Raw genomic sequence first — 25,135 nt, forward strand, 5'->3', positions numbered from 1 at the left:
ATTATCGTCAAGCGTAGTGCCGCATAGACCAGCTTTAACATTCCCTTTCCTGAGCTAGTACGAGATTGATATGACTCAGTGATCCTTTAGTGATCTCCCTGAGGAATACAAGCAAACCACTAAAAGCGGATGGCCTTACAGAGAGTTCAATGAGTGGCCTAATGAAAATTCCAACGATATCCGATCAATTGGTACAAGGTAAAAGGCTATCTATAAGTGTCTCTTAAACTACTTTTTATGTTGATGCGGGTCTTAACAGAAATAGAATTTAACAAATTTATTACTAACAAGCCTCCACAAATGTCCAACTAATATATAATATTTGAGTAACAATCAATCCAATCCAAACAAATAGTACTTACATAGGTCTAGTGTGGGACTAACAAAATGGTTGAAGACACAATCAAGGACATCTCTCAACCCAATCACATGCAATGAAATGTCATTGCTTTCATGTGGTCTCGTGCTATCAACAGCCTAAAAAATCACCCTTATCCCATGAAATATATACGGTTAAATTGTATTATTAGTCCCTATATTTTCATAGAATTAAAGATTTAATCATTATACTCTAAAAGTTAAAAATTCAATCGTCATATTTTTACAATTTAAAAATCTTAATTCAATCATCATCATCGTTGATAGTTTCCGTCAAAATTTATCAATTTAACATGTTTATTTTTCGTTAATCATATGTCACATTATACGAAGACAACCTAATCAACATGCCAAGTTATAAACTAAATTAGAGACTAATTACATATTTTAACTAAAATATATACATATCCTTAAAAAATCATCTTTAAATTTTACTGTTTATTGACTCAAGTATCAAAAGTATGTCTCAAACATAAACTCTAAGCACTTGTGGTATAAACTTGTTCTAATTTATCTAAAGTAATAGATAATATATTTCTTATTTATTTGATAAGTTTGTTGTAATTTATTTGTGATTTTTTAGGATGAGTAAGGGTGTGTTTAGGGTTAAATTTCAAAATATTTTTCAAATACTTCAAATTTTTAAATAATAAGTTATACTAAATAAATAGTTTTTCAAAACAAATTATAAGAAAATTAAAATTCTATTTTTCAGCTTTTTAAAACTAGTTTAAATATTAAATTATAAATTTACTCCTCGTTTTATATTAACAACAATTTATGTATTTAAATTAAGTTTTACAAATAATTTATATTAATTGCGTAAAATGTTTAAACATTATACTTTATATATCATAATATTAACAACGAATTACATAAATTATTATTTATATATTTGTATCAAAATAATACTAACATGGCATCATTGTAATAACAGTAAACACACAAAAAATATTTTGCATTTAAGTCAATTAATCCATCAATTATGAACTTTTTATTAATTTACAAGTTTTATGTTTATGTGTAACTTTAATCTCTAAACATGTATGGTAATGTATAAGTATTTATTGTTGACGTGAGATTATTTTATTTTATATGTTACGTTAAAATAAATTATTTTTAAATTATACAAAATATAATATTATAAATATTATAAAAACATTATATAAGTTATTTAAAATATTAAAAGTTATTCAAAGATTAATAAAGATATAAAAATTATAATCACAAAGTAAGGTCATGAAAAGATGTGGGAATGATGTGAATCATTAAAGTGAGAGTTTGATCAAATCATGTCGAATCGAGTGAAAAAATTTTGAGTTGACAAATCTTATTTTATCATTTTAATTTTATTTAAAGTTTTTCCTAATCGAATCGAGTAAAATTGTTCGAGTTAAATATGTCAAATTAAAATATTGTTACAATATAACTAATTTCATATCGAGCACATAAATTTGAAATAGTATATATTTGGGAACTCTTTCAAAGCAAAATAAGAAGAAAAAAGATATTTTAGTATTATAAATTTTATATATTTAAGTCTCAAAATTATTATTTTAAAAAATTATATATTCTTTAGAATTTTTATTTTCATATTTTTTATAAAATATAACTTTTGAATTTTTATAAATATTTTGGTTTTTTAAAATTATTTTAAATTGTTTTGTAGTTGTTGTTGGGAGAGAATTTTTTTCCCATGTCACAAACATAACATAAACAAACTCTCGGCCTATAACGAAACTTTGATAATGAGAACTTCAGAAAAAATATACTTGAACTCCAATAAACACATCACATAACCCAATACTCTTCACCTAATTCCCTCCGGACCCCTTTATCACCAAACCCCCATCCGTACTCCCAGCCTTTCTCAACTCCAAAATCATTTCATTATCATATATCATATTTCCTCTAAGTTCACCGAGACATTTATTCACATATCACTTTCATATAACATAGTTTATACATCACACATATATCACTTTGTATCATATTATTTATTGAATCACATAAACAGGTTCACTATATTTTTACTTCACATATCCACATCACTCACAATTCACAAAAATATAAACATAACATATATTCACGACACTCGGCACTTTAGATTTCAATTCATTATCATTAAGCACTTTACTTTCTTACAACATTTAAATATTTTATTTCACTATTTTAGCACACATAGTAACTTTTGAACATTTTATAATTTAGTCCTTAAATTCATAAAAATTCATTAATTATTATATCACTTCACACTTTATTTACTTCCACTTAACACTTCATTTAATCCATTTATTATAATATTTATTCACATGTCAAATTTTACGTATTATTCAATTTAGTCCTATCCACAACAATTTCACTGTACTACATCTATTCACTTTGTAATTAAAATTTAATTGATATATTTACTTCACTTCAATCAACTTCATATGAAATTCATACTCAAACATCTTAATTAAAATAAACAAACTTGAATTCAATTAAGTATTTACCTGTTTTTTCACTTTCCTGTGCTTTCATTCACTTTCTCCTTCAACAGAGTGATTTCCATGGTAGAAAATGATCTCATAACACTCTAGGATATGAATTAGGCTATGGTTTTAAGTAAAACCTTAAGAAAAATGCATGAATTTCCTCTTATTTTTGTTGTCCCAAGCTGCTGTTCTGCCTTCCATATGTTTTTAAAATTCTAAACTTTTCTTTTTATTTCAATTGATTCCATATTTCACCGGCCAATCAAATTTCACCACATTTCAACCTTAATTTCTACAAACTCTCCTTCTCTATCTCATTTACACCTCTAAATATCAATTAGAAATGGAATATTTTCATTTAAGTCCCTCTTCCATAAAATGAGAAAATTATACTTTAGTCCTTATACTTTTCCACTTTATTCAATCCAGTCCTTATCTCAATTTTCCAACTTCACATGTCAATATATCCCCATGTCACATTCATTAAAAAATTCTTAAAACTTTTAACCTTTTTCCAGAAATGGTAAATTTACACTTTTAGTCCTTCAACTTTTAATTTTTGCAATTTAATCATTTCTAAATTTCATTATTCATACTTTCTTTCTGAATAATTAATTATATGTATGATTTTATTGTAAAATTAACTCTATTTCCAAGTGAAATAAAAATAATAAATTTTAGTTAATAACATCTTCTCGTCTTAAATTTTAGTAAATATCATCCTACAATTGTAAAATCACAAGATAGTCTTTTACTTCCTCATTCTCCGCTCTGCATGGTGCACTACGTAGACATGTCAAAATGGCAAACCCCCAATTGTATATACCTGGCATTTGGAAAATTGATAATAGTTGGAGGTGTTGTACCATCGGGTTTTACATTCAATGGGAGATGCTGATAGGGGTCTTTAACAATTTTAACTTAATTTGAAGTCGTTGGAAATCGAATTGAAGGTTAATACCTATTCCAAATGCTGGATAAACGATCTGTCTCAATTTGTGCTTAAAATTTCCCATCTACTAGAAATCCACTCACCAATGCTGCATATTTCCATTTTATTGTCACTTCGTCACAAGAGAGACGAAATGTATAAGGTTGGAGTCCCCATCGCTCAACCAAAGCATATTTGAAAAACGATGCAAAAGTACTTGTTTCAGCTCAACTAACGTGATAGAAACCAGCTTGTATTACTTGATGAGTGATTATTGTTGTCAAGCAGATCTAAAATTGTGAAGTCAAGCCACAATGGGATACTCCAAAGTGGTTGCATTGTCAGCAACATGTCCTCGTTCGAATTTTCATAAACAGAAAGTAATCACGTTATGCTTTGAAATTAGAATTTTGAGATACTTAAGTATGTAGGCTAAAGTAGAATATAGAAGACTTGTTTTGCTTTTATATGAAGCAGGATTTCCTATTTATAGGTCTTGAAATTAGGATTCCAAAATTATTTTAAAAACAGGTTAAATTTAGGGTTTAGCTTCATTGGATATTATACTACTCGTAGTGTAGTCCTTAAAAAAGGCAGCATCTAAAAGCTATAAAATTCCAATTTCCTCCTCTACAGCTTTTTCTTTATTCCTTATCTTAAATTCTGGCATTAAACCTTTTTGCAATATTAAAAAATCAATTCGGATGTTAAAAATTAAAAGAATAAATTAATATTAAATATTTTTAGTATATATTTAAAAAATCAAAAATCAAAATGAGCAAAATTCAAATTTTTTATTAAAAATAAAAAATTTCTAACTATTTTGATTATATGTCACTTGTTGAATTTTCAATTTTTAATTCAACTAACCAGTTCGGTTTAGTTTCGTCAAAACATAAATCTCGATTTAGTAATTCCTTAGAATTCATCAAAAGCGAATGGAATTTGTAGATAAACCCTAGTTCAAAAAGAGTTACTAAGAATATTGAAAAACAAAGTCTGCAGAAAATAAAAATAGTGGTCGAACTAGCCACGCCATTGATTCGCTAGTCTAACTGATCCAACCAGTTCGATTAGTCCATCCGTTTTATTCAATTAAATAAATTATTAAAAATTTATAAATAAAGATAAAAAATCTGATTCAACAACGCAATTCAGTCGGTCTATACTTAATTTCCAGATCAACTGATCTAATCCCTTTCTCTGAATTGATACCCAATCAATTTATAGTCCAACCTAACTGGTCCAGTCCAATTCAAACAACCATAAAAAAACCAACTAGTTTTCTAATATTCCCGAAACAAGAGCTCGAAGAAACACCTCAATATCGACCATGGTTCAGTGACTCGATCAGCACAGCAGTGCCTTTAACCAACTAAAGTTTCAAAGAGCTGAGAATATGAAAACCTTCTTAACTACTAAAAGGTGCCTACGTTTTATATTAACTTCTGCAACAATCCATATTGTGCATTCATCTGATATTGTCATTCGGGTTCGGATAAAAGCCGGATCTCCATAGAATTCGATGTTCGGAGATAAGACAAACCCAGAAGAGATAACATTTCTTGCACTCAAAGTCACACGAAACAATCGATAATACTATATATGTTAATGAAATTATATATTTTCAATTATCATGTATCAGTTAGCTGAGTGAACTTTCAGAGGAATTCCCTGAAAGGCACTCTCTAACTGGTAACTGACATCTATCGATAGTTCTATTATGTATTTGTGTAAACAAGTTGTTAAATTGCGTGACTATACATGGGAAAAAAAAAATTATTTCAATTTCTTCAAGGAAGTGTTTGTTAATACAAAAAGGAGATAATGGGGGAGCAAATGATAAAAGTTTAGGACTGGTCGCACTAGCAAATGCCGTGTCCGGAGACTCCAACACCACCACGGATTGAAACCAAGGGTCCCTGCCAGTAGCTTTGGCTTATCAGATGGAAATCCAGAAACAAAACTATAACTGTTATATCGTCGTGAAAATGTCTCCTCACTCCACGGTCGATTTTTTTCAAGTCCGAGTATCTCATTTCTCTCTTCTTAGATGCTACGCGTAGAGCGGCTTTGACAAGCTTTCTAGCAATACCCTGTGTAGTAGGCATCTCTGATAAGTATATCCCGAAGCAATTCAATCATCAAAAGAAAGGTTACTTGGAAGTTACAAGAAAATTCAACATGGAACTCTAAAAAGACTAAAAAAGGCAAACCTTTAAAAATGTTATGTTTTAGTAAAATGTTAACAATTACATTAACTAAATAATGTCGATTTTACTTGGATTCGGATTTGAGTGTTCTAAAGGGTACAGTCTTACTAGGGTATGTTCATATTTTTCCAAGATTTTCACGTATCTGGATGGTCCTTGGAGGATCATATCCCGATGGTCTGGATATGCATCAGATATCAATTTCGGGCACCGGAACTTCAAGAAAAATGAAAAGTCGGAGCAATATAGTTCTAGTTTGACAAAAAGAGAATCACGAAAAGAAATCTTACATTTCGTGGACAGGTGTTGACGATATCGACTGCCTCTTGACTGCTAAGGTGTTCCCATAGACCATCTGATGCAAATATAAGAAACTGATCTTCAGGGTCAAGTTTCTGTACTAATGTTTCTGGCTCGGCACTAAGGATTGGCTTATCGAATGGTTCGGGAACTCTAAACTTCGGCAATAGAGGATCTCTGTTGAACTCCGCGCTCTTTAGATAAGCATCACCAATGGATCTCGAAATCTGTCACATAGCGAACCTTGGTTAACAGACTATAAGTTTGCACGTGCCTGTTGTGTAGATTGTGCTAATTCGCTTTGTCGGATTGATAGTAACTCAAACGGCAATTACCCTTAAAAGTTCCTAAAGCTGGTTCTCCAGGTGGAACTATTCAACGCATAAAATAAGCATGGGGACAATTCGGGCTTCTATGATGGTTTTTTATTTTATTTTATGAAAATAAGCATACAAATGGATAACAACTTGGGTACTAATGCTCCTATGGAAACTTCCAAATTCTGGAACCTAGAAATGAAAATGACTTAGCACTTGTATTGTTATTCTTCGAAACTTCATATTCAAAAGTCATAAGATTTGGAACGAGAAGGCAATCGACCAATTTTCATCAATTTTAAGTAGTTACTTCAACTCAAGAAAACAATTGTTTATAGAAGTAAACCTATGTTACTCAAACTTGGATGTGACTGTTGGACACAGGTATGTTCAAATTCTTTTCTAAGTTTTTCCACGTATTTGGTGAGTCCTAGGAGGGTCATATCCAGATAACCTTGTCCAAATATATGTCGGACACGGATACTTCAAGTAGAATGATGAGTTGGAGCAACATAAATGAAAATGACAAAAAACTACCTGTATAATACCCTTCACACGCCATACTGTGTGCTTGAGGACCACAATTTGTGGATCAGTGGGATGTAATGATCGTAACTCTTCCCGTACAGATTCAACACTTGCATTGTGCTCTGATGATAATGGAACTGCCTTGACCTCTTTATACGTTTTATCCAATCTTCCTAAGACCACTCGAGAATCTCCTGCATTTGCAATATATAGCATTCCGCTACAAACTATTCCTACCAAACAACACGAACCGACAGAAGCCATATGCGGGTCATTTAGCCATTGCTTCCTCACGAGAGCAAGAAAATCCTCCTCAGTTGCCAAAAATGCTTTGTTGATTACATCTGCTGACATTCCACCATTCTCAGTTGTAAACTCTGCACCATAATAGCTGTCAAGTCAGTAAACATATGCATTAGCTATCGGAAATTGGAAACTTTAACCAGTTGAGCGGGAAATAATCATTTTTCTTGAAGTATCTGAGTTCAACATTTTCAAATACGGGGTATAGGGATATGACCTTCCAAGGAATGACTTGAGACTACAGAACAAACTCAAGAAAACATATGGATGACTTGACTTTTGAAACTCTAAAGAACTTTGCAGTGAGGTGGTAAGACTCAAGACTACAGCACAAACTTCAGGAACATAAAGTTCAGAAATCCGAGTTCTAAGTTCCTGAATCCACACAAAAACTAAATTATCATCCTTTATGCGGAAAGAATAAAGTAGCACACGTTTTTTCGAAGATTACTCCCAACGTGTTCTACAATGTGCAATATCATCTCTATGTATGTCATCAATGGTAACAAAACCTGATTCCAAGTCAAGACTTTTAAAGACCACAATAAAAATATTGCTAAATTACGAAGTTCCGGCTTTTTTATATATATGACTATCAAATACAAAGTTTCCGAATTCAGCATAGTGAAGAAAGAATAACATACTCTTGATATAGCCGAAAAGGTGTTCATTTATAAACCTAGCAGTAGCCGGACCACCATGACCATCGTAGATTCCAACAAATGTCCCGTGAGGCCCCGATTCATATAAGCTCAATGGACCTGATTCGAGTTGGCTATGGTCTTCCAATAGATTGTTTGCTTGAATTACTGCCATCGAAAACTCACCGGTAACATGGTCTCCTAAATCTTTGTACCACAATAGTCCGTCAACCCTACCATTAGCATCATCACCTCTACTCGAATCTTCACCCTCGACGGAAGGTCTCCAGCAGGGCGGCATCATTCGCATTAATGATCCCGATAGCATAACTTACATATTCTACCCCAAATGACCCAACAACCAAGTTTTTCATAAAATCAATACCTAAAACTCTTTTCACCCTAAGAATTCACCCCCGGTTTCTGCTCGATTTCCAAATCCACAATCGAAGATTTGGATTTCAATCACGCATAGATCAATGCAGACAACATTAATCTGCATAATTTCAATAAAAAGACAGTATAAAACCTTCATTTTAACATGATAAATTCTACATAAATCTTAAAACAGGCATTATTCACATAAATCCATCAACCTGTTTATGCTTTTGGGGATTATCTACATAAATTCAGACAATAAAAACTTTTTTCAGATAATCATCAATCTATGTCTAAAAAAAAAACATGAACTTGAAAGCCATGACAAAAACTCCACACTACCAATCTCTGCATGCATTAAAATGGAAAAACAATTCATTTTTACAACATCTATGGGCTTTAAACTGAGATTAAAATCCCATATTGTCACCTGTTTATATATATATATATAAACTTTGGAACAAAATTAGAAACTTTCAGACACCAATCAATCTGTAACATTAAAGCATTAAAAAATGACAAATTCCACATTGTGAATCTTTTACAAGCATTCAAATAGAAATTACAAAAAGAAAATAGATAAACACCCATCACCTTAAAAACATCAAAAAGAAACAGAGATATTCTTCTTACATACCTTATGAAACAATGAAGAAATTTTGCATATCTAAGAAGATTCAAAAAGACCCATCATTTTGTTTTAAGACAAAACAATGAAAAATAAGGTTGTAAGAAAGGTAGAGATTTAGAGAGAGATTTTGACAAAAGAATAATAATAAGAAGAGAAAAATTTAACAAAACAAAGCTTGTGTTTTGGAAACCACCATAATAAGGTGGCTTTTTTTTTCCTCTCTCTCTCTCTCTCTCTCTTTTCTGTGGGTTTTTGGATTATGGTTTTTGGTTGGATTTCTGTTATTTTTCAATTTTAATTTTATAATAATCCATTGGTTGAAGGGGGGTTTTGACTTTGGACCTGTTTGGCTTCAACAATGAACAAACCAACAATTTAGGCAAGTTTTACTCATCTCTCTTTCTCCTGCTTTTAGCAAACAACTGCAATTTATATCAACTTTCTCCCTTTTGCCTTGCCTTGCTCTTTTCCAGTATTATTTCTAATTTTTCTTCATGATTTGGTGCATCCTATGTGTCTTTTTTTGTTTCCTTTTTATTTTAGGTTAAAGTATCCCATAAGCTTTTCTACTTTTTAAAATTTTAGAATTTGGTCCTTGTATTTTATTTTCAATAATTTATTTTCAAAAAATTTAATATTCATGCCTAATTATTAACCTTGTTAAAATTTTGTTAAATTTATTGGTTTAACATTTTGAAATTAAAAAAATACTCACTTGGCAATGGTAGCAATGTAATTCAAAATTTTAACATTGTAATAAACCTGAATTTAATAAAAAAATTATTAAAGGTTAACATTGGACCTTAATTCTGAAACCTAAAAATAATGGGAATAAATTTTAAAATTTTAAAAAATATAAAGACTTATGGCATATTTTAAGCCTTTCTTTTATAGTATATTTATATAAACTTTTTAAATTAAGGATAAAGAAAGTCAATTGAAAACTTAAATGTAAGTCCTTTATTGTTACATTTGTGGGTTCACAATGTTGTAAAAATTAGATCGGTGGACGAATTGGTCAGACCATCGATTTTCAATTTAATGGGTTGAACTGTTAATTCAATAATAATTAAATAAAAAATCATAACAAGTTAAATTGTCAATTTTTTTTATCATGGTTTGTTTTTTACCGGTTCACAGTGATTTGTTCTATTGTCGATTTTATACCACAGTTTGAACCAACTATTTTTTATTTAACTGATCAATCCAATCCTATTTTGATAATTGTCCTTATTTGGATTCATAACTGCTCCTCCCAATGATACCGTCTCCAAAATTTAAACGTGTATCCTTTCTTTAGAAGTGCGATATATTTTATCATCGTACTCAATACCTATTAACATATTGTATAAATTTTAATATCATCAAATTTTGATTGCAAAATAGTCATTTTTTCCCTAATAAATAAAAAAGCTAAGACTCTTGATTTAACCTATCAACTAACATTTTCCAACTTTAGTATTTTAGCTGTCTTTTTGAGTTGCTCTATAATTAAAAGAAGGTCAAATTATTAAAATAGTCATTTTTGTTTGCTTTGGGTTACATTTTAATTATCTATGTTTGAAATGTTATGTTTTAGTCACTTATGTTATCGTGTTGTAACATTTTAGTCACTGAGCCGTTAATTACCATTAACAGTATAACGATAAGCTGACATGGCACATTAAATTCTCATTTCAAATGAAAATTTTAGGATAAATTCTACAATTGGTCCCTATAATTTTTTTTTCATTTTGAACAATTTAATTTTTTTTCTTTTATGTTCTTTTAACTTTATTTTTTTTCTTTTTTTTCATTTTCTTCTGCTTCTCCCTTTGTTTTCCTCTCTTCTCCATTTCTTTTAGCGTAGTTTTCTATGTTTTTCATTTATTAAAATTAGTCCACAAGCTTGTCTCACTCGAAAAAATTAAACTGTTCAAAAAAATATAAAAGTATAGGGACTAGTTTTAACAAATGGCAAACGTAAGAAAATTACATTAAAAGAAATGGAGAAGGAAGGAAAACAGAGGGAGGAGTAGAAGAGAATGAAAAATAAAGGAAAAAAAAGTTACAATAACATAAAAGAAAAAAATTAAATTGCGTAAAATGAAAAAAATGGGGACCCATTGATAAATTAACCTAAAATTTTTGTTTGAAATGATGATTTAATGTGCCACGTCAGCAGCTTACTGTTACACCGTTAACGAAAATTAACAGCTCAATGACTAAAATGTTATAACGTGATAACGTAAATAACTAAAACGTAATATTTCAAACATAAGTGACTAAAATGTAACCTAAGGTAAACAAAAGTCACTATTTTAATAGTTTACCCTTAAATTTAAGAAACTATGACAACTATTTTTAAAACAAAATAAGACAAAATAATAATATTCAGGAGTAAAATCGTAGCTTAAATCGAATAAAACTATGGTTTTATTTTAGTAAAATTATCGAACTTATGTCAATTTGATCCCTACTTTTTTTTTTTTTGCATAATTATAAAATTATTAAAAAATGTTAAAACTGTTTAAATATTTTAAAATACATAAAACATAGATTTTTCTTTTTAAGTACAAGAACATGCAATTTGAAGTATTTCTATGTATAAGTCGATAAAATAAACGAAAATTAAAAATTCATATATATATTTGAACAATTTTATTATAGATTCCGATTATATCTGTTTTTTTACACAAAGCTTAAAACTATTTCTTCTCTTCTTTTCCTTTTTTAAGGTTTCGTAACCCCATTGTTGTGTGTTCTGCAAATATAAGAACTTCATGGGTTACATTTTAAAATAGTCATTTTTGTTTGCTTTGGGTTACATTTTAATTATCTATGTTTGAAATGTTATGTTTTAGTCACTTATGTTATTGTGCTGTAACATTTTAGTCACTGAGCCGTTTATTACCATTAATAGTATAACGATAAGCTGACATGGCACATTAAATCCTCATTTCAAATGAAAATTTTAGGATAAATTCTACAATTGGTCCCTATAATTTTTTTTCATTTTGAACAATTTAATTTTTTTTCTTTTATGTTCTTTTAACTTTATTTTTTTCTTTTTTCATTTTCTTCTGCTTCTCCTTTGTTTTCCTCTCTTCTCCATTTCTTTTAGCGTAGTTTTCTATGTTTTTCATTTATTAAAATTAGTCCACAAGCTTGCCTCACTCGAAAAAATTAAATTGTTCAAAAAAATATAAAAGTATAGGGACTAGTTTTAACAAATGGCAAATGTAAGAAAATTACGTTAAAAGAAATGGAGAAGGGAGAAAAACAGATGGAGGAATGAAGAGAATGAAAATAAAGGAAAAAAGTTACAATAACATAAAAGAAAAAATTAAATTATGTAAAATGAAAAAAATGGGGACCCATTGATAAATTAACCTAAAATTTTGTTTGAAATGATGATTTAATGTGCCACGTCAGCAGCTTACTGTTACACCGTTAACGAAAATTAACAGCTCAATGACTAAAATGTTATAACGTGATAACGTAAATAACTAAAACGTAATATTTCAAACATAAGTGACTAAAATGTAACTTAAGGTAAACAAAAGTCACTATTTTAATAATTTACCCTTAAATTTAAGAAACTATGACAACTATTTTTAAAACAAAATAAGACAAAATAATAATATTCAGGAGTAAAATCGTAGCTTAAATCGAATAAAAACTATGGCTTTATTTTAGTAAAATTATCAGAACTTATGTAAATTTGATCCCTACTCCTTTTTTTTGCATAATTATAAAATTATTAAAAAATACTAAAACTGTTTAAATATTTTAAAATACATAAAACATAGATTTTTCTTTTAAGTACAAGAACATGCAATTTGAAGTATTTCTATGTATAAGTCGATAAAATAAACGAAAATTAAAAATTCATATATATATTTGAACAATTTCATTATAGATTCTGATTATATCTGTTTTTTTACACAAGGCTTAAAACTACTCAAACCTCTCCCCAACCCATAAATAGCGCATTCCAACCCTCGTCCTATTGTATTAGCAACAATAACTATATCAATCGAGTTAAGACTCAATCAGCAAAAAATCATATATATATATACAAATAAAGAACTCAACTAATTTGAGGATTTTCTTCTTCTTTTCCTTTTTTAAGGTTTCGTAATCCCATTGTTGTGTGTTCTGCAAATATAAGAACTTCATGGGTTAACCTAAAAGAAGAAAAGGAGTGCATAAGTTACTAGTGTATACCACTTTTGACAAATTGGGGATTAAGTTGAATTGACTTTGGGTTTTTCTATATCATAAAACAGATTCCAATGCAATCATTTCATTTAAGAAGCAACTTCAAACAAACGTCATATATATATATATATATATATATATATATAATTCAAACTATAGGAGTTAGTATAATCCGATTAGAGAATATGAGCTAATCCTATAATTCTATGTATGTTACAAGACTAATAATTGAATTTAACTAAATAGATTTAATTGATGCTAGTTTGATCAGTACTAAATTTCAAATTTTGGAAAGTACAATAACTAAAATTTAGCAATTCAAAAAGTATAAAGACTAAATTTAATCAAATTAAAGTATGAAGACTTAATCCACAACTTTCACAAAATATAGGGATTAATAGTATAATTTAACAAAAAATTTAGATAAATGGAAATTGACCTACTTGAGTGTTTTTTTTTTTACATTTTTATCTCTTTTTTAAAAAAAATTTAGGTATTTTATTTTGGAAAATATTTGCTACATTCGAATTAAATTTACAAATTCCACAAGGGTTGGAAGTGGTGACAAACGTATATAAAATATATATATATAGTGAAAAATTAACAAAAACAAATATATATCAAATAAATGAGACTCGCGAGAAGATTATGACTAGACCTGATAATGGGCCAAACCGCAAAGGTTTATCCAAAAAGTGTAAGGGTTTAGATAAAAATATATGCCCAAAAAATGGGCTTGGACAAAAATAAGACTCATTTATTAATCGGGTCGAGCCTCGGGTAAGCTTTTTTTTGCCTAGGCCCAGCCCAAATTTGTAAAAAGAAAAACTTGTTACTGTTTTGTTATTGTTTTTCCACTACTTTGTTGTAATTTCACTGTTATATTGCTACTATTTTGTTGTTATTGTTTGGATATTGTGTAATTCTTGTTTTATTGTTAATTTTGCTACTATTCTATATGCATTTGCTTGTTAAGTCGCACCTATCTATCTTAGTATTATTTAAGTATAAAGACTTTTTTGTATTTTATTTTTAATTTGTTGAGAAACATTTATTTTAATGTTTTTAGTGCATTTGATGTATTATTTTTTAAAATTTATTTTTAAATAAAAACAATATAAAAATTTTAATACTAGGCTTGGCTTTTAGCTTTTTTATCTGGGTTAGGCTTGGACAAAATTTTAGGTCTATTTTAGCCCTTCAAAGTATTAGCATTTGGCCCTTAAACTTTATAAAAAAAAAGTCATTTTAGCTCTTAAATTTACGTTGTTTGTCAAATTACCCCAAACTAGACAGAAACATTAACATTTATTAACTTTGCTGACGTGGATGACCATGTGGATGCCACATCAACTATTACTTAATTATTTAAAATTTAAAAACTTAAAAAAATATTTAAAAAATTAAAAATTATTAAAAAGGTATACAAAAGTATTTTTTAAAATTTGAAAATAATTAATTGCTCACGTGGTCAGTAAAGTTAACAAACCTTAAATTTTTCATCCATATTTAGTTGATTTGACAAATAATACAAATTTAAAAGATAAAAGCGACGAAAATTTAAATAGAAAGCGAAAATAACTTTTCTTATAAAAGTAAATGATCAAAAAAGTTACTATGCCAATTAATAATTTTTTTTTTGTGAACTACAAGAGTAGAAAAAAACTTAACAGCAACACTGTAAGTACAACTTAAACTTAGACCATATCTGATATAGTAAACACCCTATCATCATCAAGCCAAGCTGCGAGTTAATACTAAAAATAAAGATATCCAATTACGATACTTTTCCTTTATTTCCATTAATCATTGCCATGCACTCATGATTGTTACCATTCGGGGCTACGGCCACAACGGGACGTAGAATGAACCATGTGCTATCATCATCATCATCATCATTTTCTCGTGCTTTTATAAAATTAATTTTAATAAATTCTATCTTTTGTCTTCCAAGTATGAAAAATTATAAATTAATTATTTAACTATTTAATTTTGTCTTTTATGACACCAGCTAACTAACATTAATAACTTTTAAAATTAGTATAATAGTAACTTTAACCCTCAATATTTATACATTGTATCAATTTAGTCTTGATTCTAAAAATCTAACTCCCTACATTTACATGTTATGTAATTTGATATTTTTCTATTAATTTGTTTTATTTGTGACCCTTTCATCTAAAAAACAGATTTATTAGTTAAATTTGATTGAAATATATATATAAATAAAAACACCTAAAAATCTAATATAACAATTTTCATATTTTTTCATTCTTTTAAAATTTAACCTAGATATCATAAAAAAAGTAAATCTACGAAAACCGACTAAATTACACCATGTGTAATTTTTTAGAATAAAGACTAAATTAATATAATTTATAAATATTGAGAGTTAAAATTACTATTATGTAAATTTTAAAACTACCGACATTAATCAACTAGTTGCAAAAATATTACTAATAACTGGGTAATTACTATTGCATTTTAATTTTATTTCACCAATGAAACAATTTTCCAATAATCATTTTTAAAAGCACATAGTAAAGCAATTAATAATTATGGAGAATTCACTTTTAATCATATTAGTTTATCCTAAATCACCTAACCTCATTATGACATTTTGGAACTTAATACCCAACTTGTATTTGCTAACTTTAATGAATCAAATTATATATAATGTTATAAGTTGTTTAATCTTTTACCTTTATTATCACTTAGACTTATTTATGGGTCAGGTTATTCGTTCAATTTCGAAGGTTTGTCCGAAATTTAAGAGGATTTAGGTAAAAATATTGGACCCGAAAAATAAGTTTGGACAAAAAAAATTGACCCGTTTAAAATATGGACCGAACTTAGACAAACATAAAATATGTTAACATCATGCTTAGGTCCAGCCCAACTCGACCTATGAGCACATCTACTATCACCTAGACCAATTATCAAAGTATTATATTTACTTTAGAGGTGCTCATGGACCGAGCCAAGCCTAAGCATTATATTAACATACTTTATGATTACCCAAATTTGACCCAACCCGAAATATATGCTTAAAATTTTGTCCAAACTCACCCATATTTGTAAAAGACTTATCCAAGCCCATTTTAGACTCGCCCATATTACTTTTAATTTTTTTAAAAATATTTATATTATATTATTTTAATATTTAACAATTATATACATTTTTTATTTATTGAATTTTTTATATAGCCATCTTAACATTATTTTAATGTTTACATTAGAGTAGTGTTACATATTTAGGATAGGTTTTTTTTAATATATTCTAAATTACATAATATATAAAAATAATATAATATAAAGTTTTATAAACTTAAAAACAAGCTAGGCTGGGCTCGGGGCTTGAATGTTTAAGCCTGAGCCCGACCCATATTTTGCACGAGCTTAATTTTTTTGCCCAAGTCCATTTTTTAGACTTGCTATTTTTACTCAAACCTTCCCAAATTTCGGACGAACCTTTGGACTTTGACAGATAGTCCGACCCATGGATAGGACTAAATTACTTTGTATATTTTTTGCCCTACAATTTTATACTCAAATTACCATACATAGCAAATCTTATCATTAAAACCATTTATCACCAATATCACTAACATCTAATTACCTTATTAATGCACCTTCTATCACTTAGTGATTAATGATAATAAGTACTAAATCCTTTACCCTTTTATCATCAATCATCTTTCCACTCTCTTTTTCTAACTTTTGAAAAGCTCTTATTTACTGCTTTTCATCATTTTGTTCCTAATTATTATTTGTTTAATATGGTCAAATTTATAATCAATATTTTATCAAAAACAGTAACTAATCCTCTTTAACTTTGAATATTAATGATTTAATCAAAGGTTAAACTATGTCATAAGCCTTTATGCTTTTCAGTAAATTTGAAATTTAGTTTCTATATTTTTATTTATAAGAATTTAGTCCGTCTATTTTTCAAATCTCAAAGTTCAAAGTTAAACTGTTAACACTGCAAATTTTTTTTTGAATTAAAATTCATTACAATATTATTTTTAGTTACATTGCTACTAAGTGAATATTAATTTTTTTAATTCTAAAATGTCGCACCAATAAATTTTACAGTATTAATAATTGGACATGAATTTTAAAATCTAAAAAATAGAGACTAAATTATTGAAAATAAAAGTATAAGAACTAAATTCTAAATTTATAAGAAGTATAAGGGCTAATAGTATGTTTTAACCTTTAATCAAACATGGAATACCTATAACTTACCCTCTTTGGTTTTAGCTTCTCTTGTTTTGACAATAATATTAAAGTCTAAAATAAGTTTAAAGCCTAAGCTTCGTTTTACCCGGCTTATTTTTTATATTTGTAATATATTATAGGAAATTATATATTGTTTGTCGAGTTTTTAAACTCTACAATCGAGTTTAAGGTAAAACAAATGTGTTGTAGAGGTGTAGTAAAATAAAATAAATAAATGTCACATTGGTCGCATGCTTAATCTATTTGTGGAGTCTAAAAATTCTACAAACAGTGTATGAAATAGTTACCCTATATTATATCATAATATTTTTATATATTATTTGATTTATAATACATAAAATTTATATTAATCTATAATATTATAGTGTAATAATTAAAAATGTTACGATGCTTGTGTATGAAATTTTAATAAATGAAGAAAAATAAATGTATTAAATATTAAATATTAAATTAAAACTAATATAAATGTTTTTAAAAATAGTATAAGTATGTCTAAAATGTACTTAGATTAATCATTTTAAATACATATAAATCTAAACAAAAATTTAAACTTATATTTAAATGATTTAATCCTTTTTACCGTATTTCATAAAATTATGGCATAATGATTTATTTGACCCTCCAACTTTATAAATTATGGCTGTTCATTTAATTTTTCGTCTCTTTTAACTATGAACTTACGTTTTTCTTATTTTATCAAATCACCCCAAAATAAATTAGGGTGACATGTTATTCACGTGGCGATCCACGTGTATGTCACATCAGCAAAGTTAACAAAAATTAAAATTTTTTATCAATTTTGGGGTAATTTGATAAAAAAAATACAAGTTTAAGGGTTAAAGGAGAGGCTATTTTACCAAAAAAAGCTCTTTTTTTTCAATATTTACCGAAACGGGCCGGTTTTTTAATTATTTACTGGAATGGTCCATTTTCTACGAAATCGCACCACGTCAGCGTGATGTCAGGGTAAATGGCAGGAGGTCGCGTCCACGTCAGCGCGACCTGCTGACGTGGAGGGAAATCGCGCCTACGAGGACGCGATTTGCTGACGTGGCATGAACAGTTTATGTTTTTAGCTTGGAAAACTTTGAAAGGCCATAACTTTTGGCTCGGTTGTCCGATTGAGACAAATTTTTTTTATTTCAAATAACTTTTCGAGATCTACGCGTTGAAAAACTGCTTAGAGATGAATAGAGACTAATTTGTAAAGTATAATTTGTTAGTTACGAGTATATGGACTAAAGTGTAATTATTTCAAAATTAGCATGAAATTTTTGTATTTAAGAATATTTGAATGTTATGGAAGGATGAAATTGAATTTGAATTGAAAAACGAAGCTTAGATTTGAAAATATGACTATTTAGGGTTTAGGGACTAAATTGAATAAAATGGAAAATTTTAGGGAACTTCTCAAAAGTGGAATGAGCTGACTTATAATGAATAACAGGATGATATAAGACAATTCTGTAAAAAAAAGATCCGGTGTTTACTTCAAATAAATAAGGAAAATAATGATTTGAATGTTTCAAAATTCAATTTTAAACTGAAAAAATTAAAATTTAGGGGCAAAAAAGGATCTTTTTCGACAAAAACTGCAGCAAACCACCTTTGGCCATTTGTCAGCGTGTAGATCTCGAAAAGTTATTCGAAATAAATAAATTCGTCTCAATCGGACAACCGAGCCAAAAGTTATGGCCTTTCAAAGTTTTCCAAGCTAAAAACATAAACTGTTCATGCCACGTCAGCAAATCGCGTCCTCGTAGGCGCGATTTCCCTCCACGTCAGTAGGTCGCGTTGACATGGACACGACCTCCTGCCATTTACCCTGACATCGCGCTGATGTGGCGCGATTTCGCGGAAAATGGACCATTCCGGTAAATAATTAAAAAACCGGCCCATTTCGGTAAATATTGAAAAAAATGGCTTTTTTTTTGTATTTTACCCTAAAGGAGGCAATAAATTAAATGAAGAACAAAAATGATTTTTTTATAAAGTTAGAAGGCTAAAAAAGCCATTATACCTAAAATTATTCACATACAAGTCTCTCTACCATTTTCTCACCATTAATTATACCATCTCAAGATACTTAATTTAAGCATAAATATTTTGGAATTTATTATTTACCTTGGAATTTATCATTCATGTTTCAGAATTTTACTATTACTGTTATCAAAATTTTGAAGGTCTTACACTTTAGTTTTTATTTTTATATTTTAATTTTAACTTAACTTGTTAAATTTATTAATTAAATAAAATGTTATTATAAATATTCTATGAAAATATCAAGTTGATAGAAAAAATTATTCAATCCACCTCCAATAGTGCTTTTTAAACTTCGTAAGCAAGTTAAGGGTTTGATATATTATAAAGCGTAGTAAAAAGGATCAGAGTTTGAGAAATATATTATAAGATGTAGTAAAAGTTTAAAAAATATTAATTACATAAATAAAAGTGACACTTGTCGCACCTTCAATAGGGACGTAGCTAGGGGAGGCTGGCAAGGGCCTCGACTCCCCCTAAAATGGAAAATTTTCTATTTAGGTCTTTTAAAATTTTTTAAAATTTAAATAAGTAAAGATAAATTTCCACTTTAGCCTCCTAAAATAATAAAAAAAATGGTTTAATCTTTTAAAATTTATAAAGATATAGGCTATATAAATGGTAGAATTGCATTTTAACTATCATAAAAATTACAATTTAATTTCTGCCCCCTAAAAAACTTTTCTAGCTTCACCCCTGACCTTCAACCCGCTTGTGGAGTCTAAAAAACTCCACTGGACGTGTATCAAATAATTACCAATTACATAGATAATAATATGTTTGTCACATAAAATTTTAAAAATAATAATATCTTAATAAATTTAATATTGCCACTTGCATAGGACTAAAATTTGAAATTTTTAAAAAATATAAAAACAAAAATATTGAATCAAAATATAAAGATTAGGTCACATTCTTCTATTAGTCTCTAAACTTTGCATAGGGTGTGGATTTAGTACTACTTTAATTTAATTAGTTTTAGTCCCGTGTTTTTGAATTAGTCAAGTTTGATCTCTATACTTTTCGAACTTTGAAATTTTAATTTTGACCAAACAGTAGTAGTAAAATCTATTTCGTTAAATTTTGTTATTAGTCCTATACTATACGTAAAGTTGTAGATGTAATCCATATTTTCAATTGGATTATTTTTAGTTACTATATTTTTAGATTTCAAATTTTTAGTATTAATGCAAACGGCAATCGTTGAACCGATGAACAATATTTTTAAGTAATACGTAAAAATAGCAAGTGACATAATATTACATATGTATAATACGTTTGCCGCATCAAAATTTGAAAATAGTAACTTAATGAATTTAATAACTATCATTTGGCTATTACTAAAATATTAAAATTTGAAAAGTACAAAATTGAAAATGATAAAATTAAAATACAGAGAGTAACTTCACAACTTACACATAATTTAACCTAAAGACTAAAATCATAACTAGACTTGTTCATGGGTTAGATAACCCGTTTGGCTCGGTTAGCCCGACTTAACTTAGATCTTACTTGAATAAAGATTTTTATATCTCAACTCAATTCGAATTCAATTTAAATAATAAAAAATAATTTTTAATTTAAATTTAAGTATAAAATATTAATATAAAAATACATATTTAATATTTTATTATTTTCTCAACAATAATACTTAATGTGGGTAGATGACTCGACCCGATCCGACCCGGCATTAGCAGCTCTAACCGCAACTTTGACTATTAACAAAACCTAAAAAAAAAATTTACCTTTTTAAGTTTTGATAATAATTGTCGGATTCAAAAAAAAAAAAAAATCTATGTTAAATTGCTGTCTCCATTTCTGTCTCAACGGCGCTCGTCTTCCTCGTCCGCTCAGATCAAGCCACGTCAATTCGTACTCTAACTTTTCAGCGGTCCGGTCAAGCGCCGACTCAGCCATGGCAGCACTCAACTCAGTCCGAGTAGCCGCGGTTCAGATGACCTCCGTCAACGATCTCGCCTCCAATTTCTCCACTTGTTCTCACCTCGTCAAAGTAAAAACAATACCTTCGTTTTTAGCATCATTTAATCTGAATTTGATGATGAAAATTTATATTTTTTTTCGTTGATCAACCCCGAAAAAGAAACGGATTTGAATTCAAGAATTTTTTTAAAAAAAAGGACATTTGAGAATCACTTATTCGCCCATTTTAAGAAATTAGGGATTTAATTAAAATTTTAAAGAAATTAGTATTAATTTGCTCATTTTTATCAAAAGCATTAATTTAGTTATTGATAATTACATATTACTTTATAGTTTATATTCACCTTTAAAGAAGCAAAAAAATGTAAATTAGTATAGGTATTGATGTTTAAATATATAATATTTGTGGGTTTGTTCAATTTTGAAGGAAGCAGCTTCAGCTGGGGCAAAAATGATTTGTTTCCCTGAAAGTTTCTCCTTTCTGGGTCCCAAGTCTGAGGATAGTCTTTTGGTTGCAGAAGCTTTAGATGGACCAATTATGCAAAAATATTGCTCTTTAGCAAGGTGCTAATTTTGATTTTTCTTATTTTCCTTGGTTTGTTTCATTGTATATACCGTTATTTTATTTTATTTTTTTAGCTTATGTTACTCGGATTCGGGTGAGGGTTGGATTTGGGTATATGACCAATATAAGTTTACTCATTTTCTGAAAACAATATATATATACATGGAGAATCATACCTTTATACTCATGTTTGGATATGTGTAGAACACATGAACTTTTCGAATAATGAAAAGACCAAGTAATGTTAGCTATGTTGCTCGTTCTTTGTTTTTCTTGAAGTAGTAGAGCTATATAGGAATTAAGACATATACTTGTATCCAACACTAATACCCGAATTTGAGTAGCATTTCATAGCGTTTAGCAGTTCGTCACTGCTTGCTTACTGATTACACTTTAGATTAATGTTATTGCTTCTTGAGAGAAGGAAAAAAGAAAGAATCAATGAATCGTTGTTGCCAATAGGATCCCTCTTCACTTCTTTTAATTTCATCTAATGACTTTGATTGGGTTATGGTATCGGTATCTGCACGTAATGAACATGTTTGAGTTATTGAGATTGACCTTTACATGGACTTTATGAATGCAGAGAATATAGCATTTGGTTGTCCCTTGGAGGTTTCCAAGAGAAAGGACATGATGCACACTTGCGAAACACGCATGTTATAGTTGATGATGCTGGCAACATTAGAAGCACTTACAGTAAGATACACTTGTAAGATGCTTAAATTTCTGAGTTATAATGTTATTTTTCTTTATTTTAAACTGGTCGACTTAGAAAATTTACCGAGTTAGAAAAGGCTTCCGTGATTCATTGGCTATTGAAATGAAAATAACGTGTTTGACATTGTTTCAGAGTGACGTTGTCTGCATGCATATCTTATTAAGTAGGCTTTCTTTAATTTGATATGAAATATTTCTCCTGTTGGATATTGAAATGAAAATAATGTGTTTGACATTGTTTCAGAGTGAAGTGGTCTGCATGCATATCTTATTAAGTAGGCTTTCTTTAATTTGATATGAAATATTTCTCCTGTTATCTTGTTAATCCGGGTTTATTGACGTGATACTTTCGGTACATTGGAAGGTTTGATGTGGATGTTCCTGGAGGATCAACATACAGGGAAAGCAGCTTTACTGAACCAGGTGATCTTCTCATATTGTTTTACACTATTGGTCTGGTCTGATTTTTTATTCCGTAATTCTTGCTACGGCTTGAGTGTATAACTGATTCAATCGATTTGTCTTGTGATATCTTGTAAAACCCCCAAAAGGGTATACAAATGATTTTGCTTAAAATACGACAATAGCATGTTCCTGCACTACGAATGTATGCAATGCAAATAGAACAAGCCATTTGCATTTGCAAGAGAAGGCTCTTTCTTAAGCTATATCTAACTAATCTTAAATTTCCGTGTTTCTAGGGAAGGATATTGCTGCAGTAGACAGTCCTATTGGACGTTTGGGATTGACGATCTGCTATGATTTGAGATTCCCAGAAATTTACCAGCAGTTACGGTTCAATCATGATGCACAGGTATGTTCAGACCTCATATTGTACACCTTCCAGTATGGTTGTTTTCCATGTCAATAAAATTTCTCCGTGGAATATGTTTTATAGGTCATATTGGTACCTTCAGCTTTTACCCCGGTTACTGGTCAGGCACATTGGGAGATTCTTCTTCGTGCTCGTGCAATCGAGACTCAGTGTTACGTATGGAATCCATTTCCTTTTTCCATCATACTTTTTCTTAAATCTGTTTCTCTATATTGATAAATTTAGTTCATTGATGAGCCAATCTGCCAAGAATTCATTATTAGGTCATTGCTTCTGCTCAAGCTGGAAAGCACAACAAGACAAGAGAAAGCTACGGTGACACACTAATAATTGATCCATGGGGCACAGTAGTTGGCCGATTACCAGGTTAGGTGGAGTTTCCCTTTTGGTAATTGAACTCTTGTGTGGTTATTTCTTATGTTACACGACATATGGTATGATTATCGGATATGGTTATGTGTCCGATATGGGTATATTCAATTTTTCTTAGTTTCTTCATGTATTTGGAGTGGTCTTGGAGGGTTATATCTTCATACCTATATTGGAAAATATGTTGAATTTGGAACAAGTAGTCCCTCTCCTCCTGCAGGAACAGAATGTTAACTTAGTAATGAATTGAATTTCTTTCCATTACTTCGGTGCTCATAGTTGCAGTTTAAGTGACATTAAAATCCTCATTTTTTTTCCTGTTTCAGATCGATTATCAACTGGTATCACCGTAGCTGATATCGATTTGTCATTGATAGATTCAGTGAGGAAAAAGATGCCAATTGCAGAGGTTAATTCCTAACTATTTCTTCAAGGCTACCTTAGACATCGCATGTTGTTTATCTGAAACATAAAATAGATCTAGTATCGTCCTTTTTGGTGTTGTCGAAAAACCGACGGACACTTAAGGTTTTGTCCTCCGGCTCTAAAGAGAGCCCATGGATGCCTCTTGAAGCCGCTATAAAGCATGAATCATACCATTGAAGAATCAACCGTGGTGGAAATCGAACCCCTGACCTCTACATCCTATAGGTCTGGGGTTCAATCCATGCCTTGCCCTCTTCAACGCCTTGGGTTTCCACCATGCATCAATTCTTCAGTGGAGTGTTCTCTACACTAGAGAGGCTTCCAGAGGCATCCCTAGACAAAACCTTGAAGGTTTGTCGGTTCTTTCCCCCTAAAAACGATTAATTCCTGTTAATCTCATTATTCTGTTATAATTAATCATCCAGCAACGGAAACCATTTGACTTCTGGAGACCTGCATCCTTATAGTTCTCGAAGATGATGGCCTGTTACCTTCATTCATATATGTAAGTCAAAGCCACTTTGAATCCCTAATGCACACTCGAAGGCATGTTAGTTGATTAATAAGGATAGTTCTTACAGCTCTCTTGCGTCACTGTATCATTTGGATTCTGTTATGTAATAAACATGCATGAAAAGCTTTAAAGCAAACCTTGTCAATATCTAGTCTTGCAAAGTCTATTTTTCATCATGCC

The 25,135-nt window shown here is 29.5% G+C and overlaps 2 protein-coding genes across 3 annotated transcripts; one reads left to right on the forward strand and one right to left on the reverse strand.

The window, feature by feature from the left end:
• Positions 1 to 5,390: 5,390 nt before the first annotated feature.
• Positions 5,391 to 9,523, reverse strand: LOC105777894 (probable protein phosphatase 2C 38). Of its 2 annotated transcripts, XM_012601398.2 has the most exons (5): positions 9,104 to 9,523; positions 8,092 to 8,584; positions 7,154 to 7,521; positions 6,290 to 6,526; positions 5,391 to 5,882 (listed from the first exon to the last, which is right to left on the reverse strand). In XM_012601398.2, the coding sequence occupies exons 2-5, from the start codon at positions 8,414 to 8,416 to the stop codon at positions 5,652 to 5,654; spliced, it is 1,161 nt and encodes a 386-aa protein (XP_012456852.1). In that variant the 5' UTR covers positions 8,417 to 8,584; positions 9,104 to 9,523; the 3' UTR covers positions 5,391 to 5,651. The 2 variants fall into 2 exon arrangements, with proteins under 2 accessions (XP_012456852.1, XP_052477667.1); XM_052621707.1 differs by lacking the exon at positions 9,104 to 9,523 and having other exon boundaries at positions 7,154 to 7,535; positions 8,092 to 8,234.
• An 11,828-nt stretch (positions 9,524 to 21,351) lies between these two features.
• Positions 21,352 to 25,131, forward strand: LOC105777865 (deaminated glutathione amidase, chloroplastic/cytosolic). The gene is made up of 9 exons (XM_012601358.2): positions 21,352 to 21,596; positions 21,954 to 22,090; positions 22,678 to 22,803; positions 23,176 to 23,234; positions 23,513 to 23,625; positions 23,710 to 23,802; positions 23,910 to 24,012; positions 24,342 to 24,424; positions 24,867 to 25,131. The coding sequence occupies exons 1-9, from the start codon at positions 21,381 to 21,383 to the stop codon at positions 24,906 to 24,908; spliced, it is 972 nt and encodes a 323-aa protein (XP_012456812.1). The 5' UTR covers positions 21,352 to 21,380; the 3' UTR covers positions 24,909 to 25,131.
• Positions 25,132 to 25,135: the final 4 nt, after the last annotated feature.

Source organism: Gossypium raimondii, chromosome 10, assembly GCF_025698545.1.
Source record: "Gossypium raimondii isolate GPD5lz chromosome 10, ASM2569854v1, whole genome shotgun sequence".
Lineage (NCBI taxonomy): Eukaryota > Viridiplantae > Streptophyta > Magnoliopsida > Malvales > Malvaceae > Gossypium > Gossypium raimondii.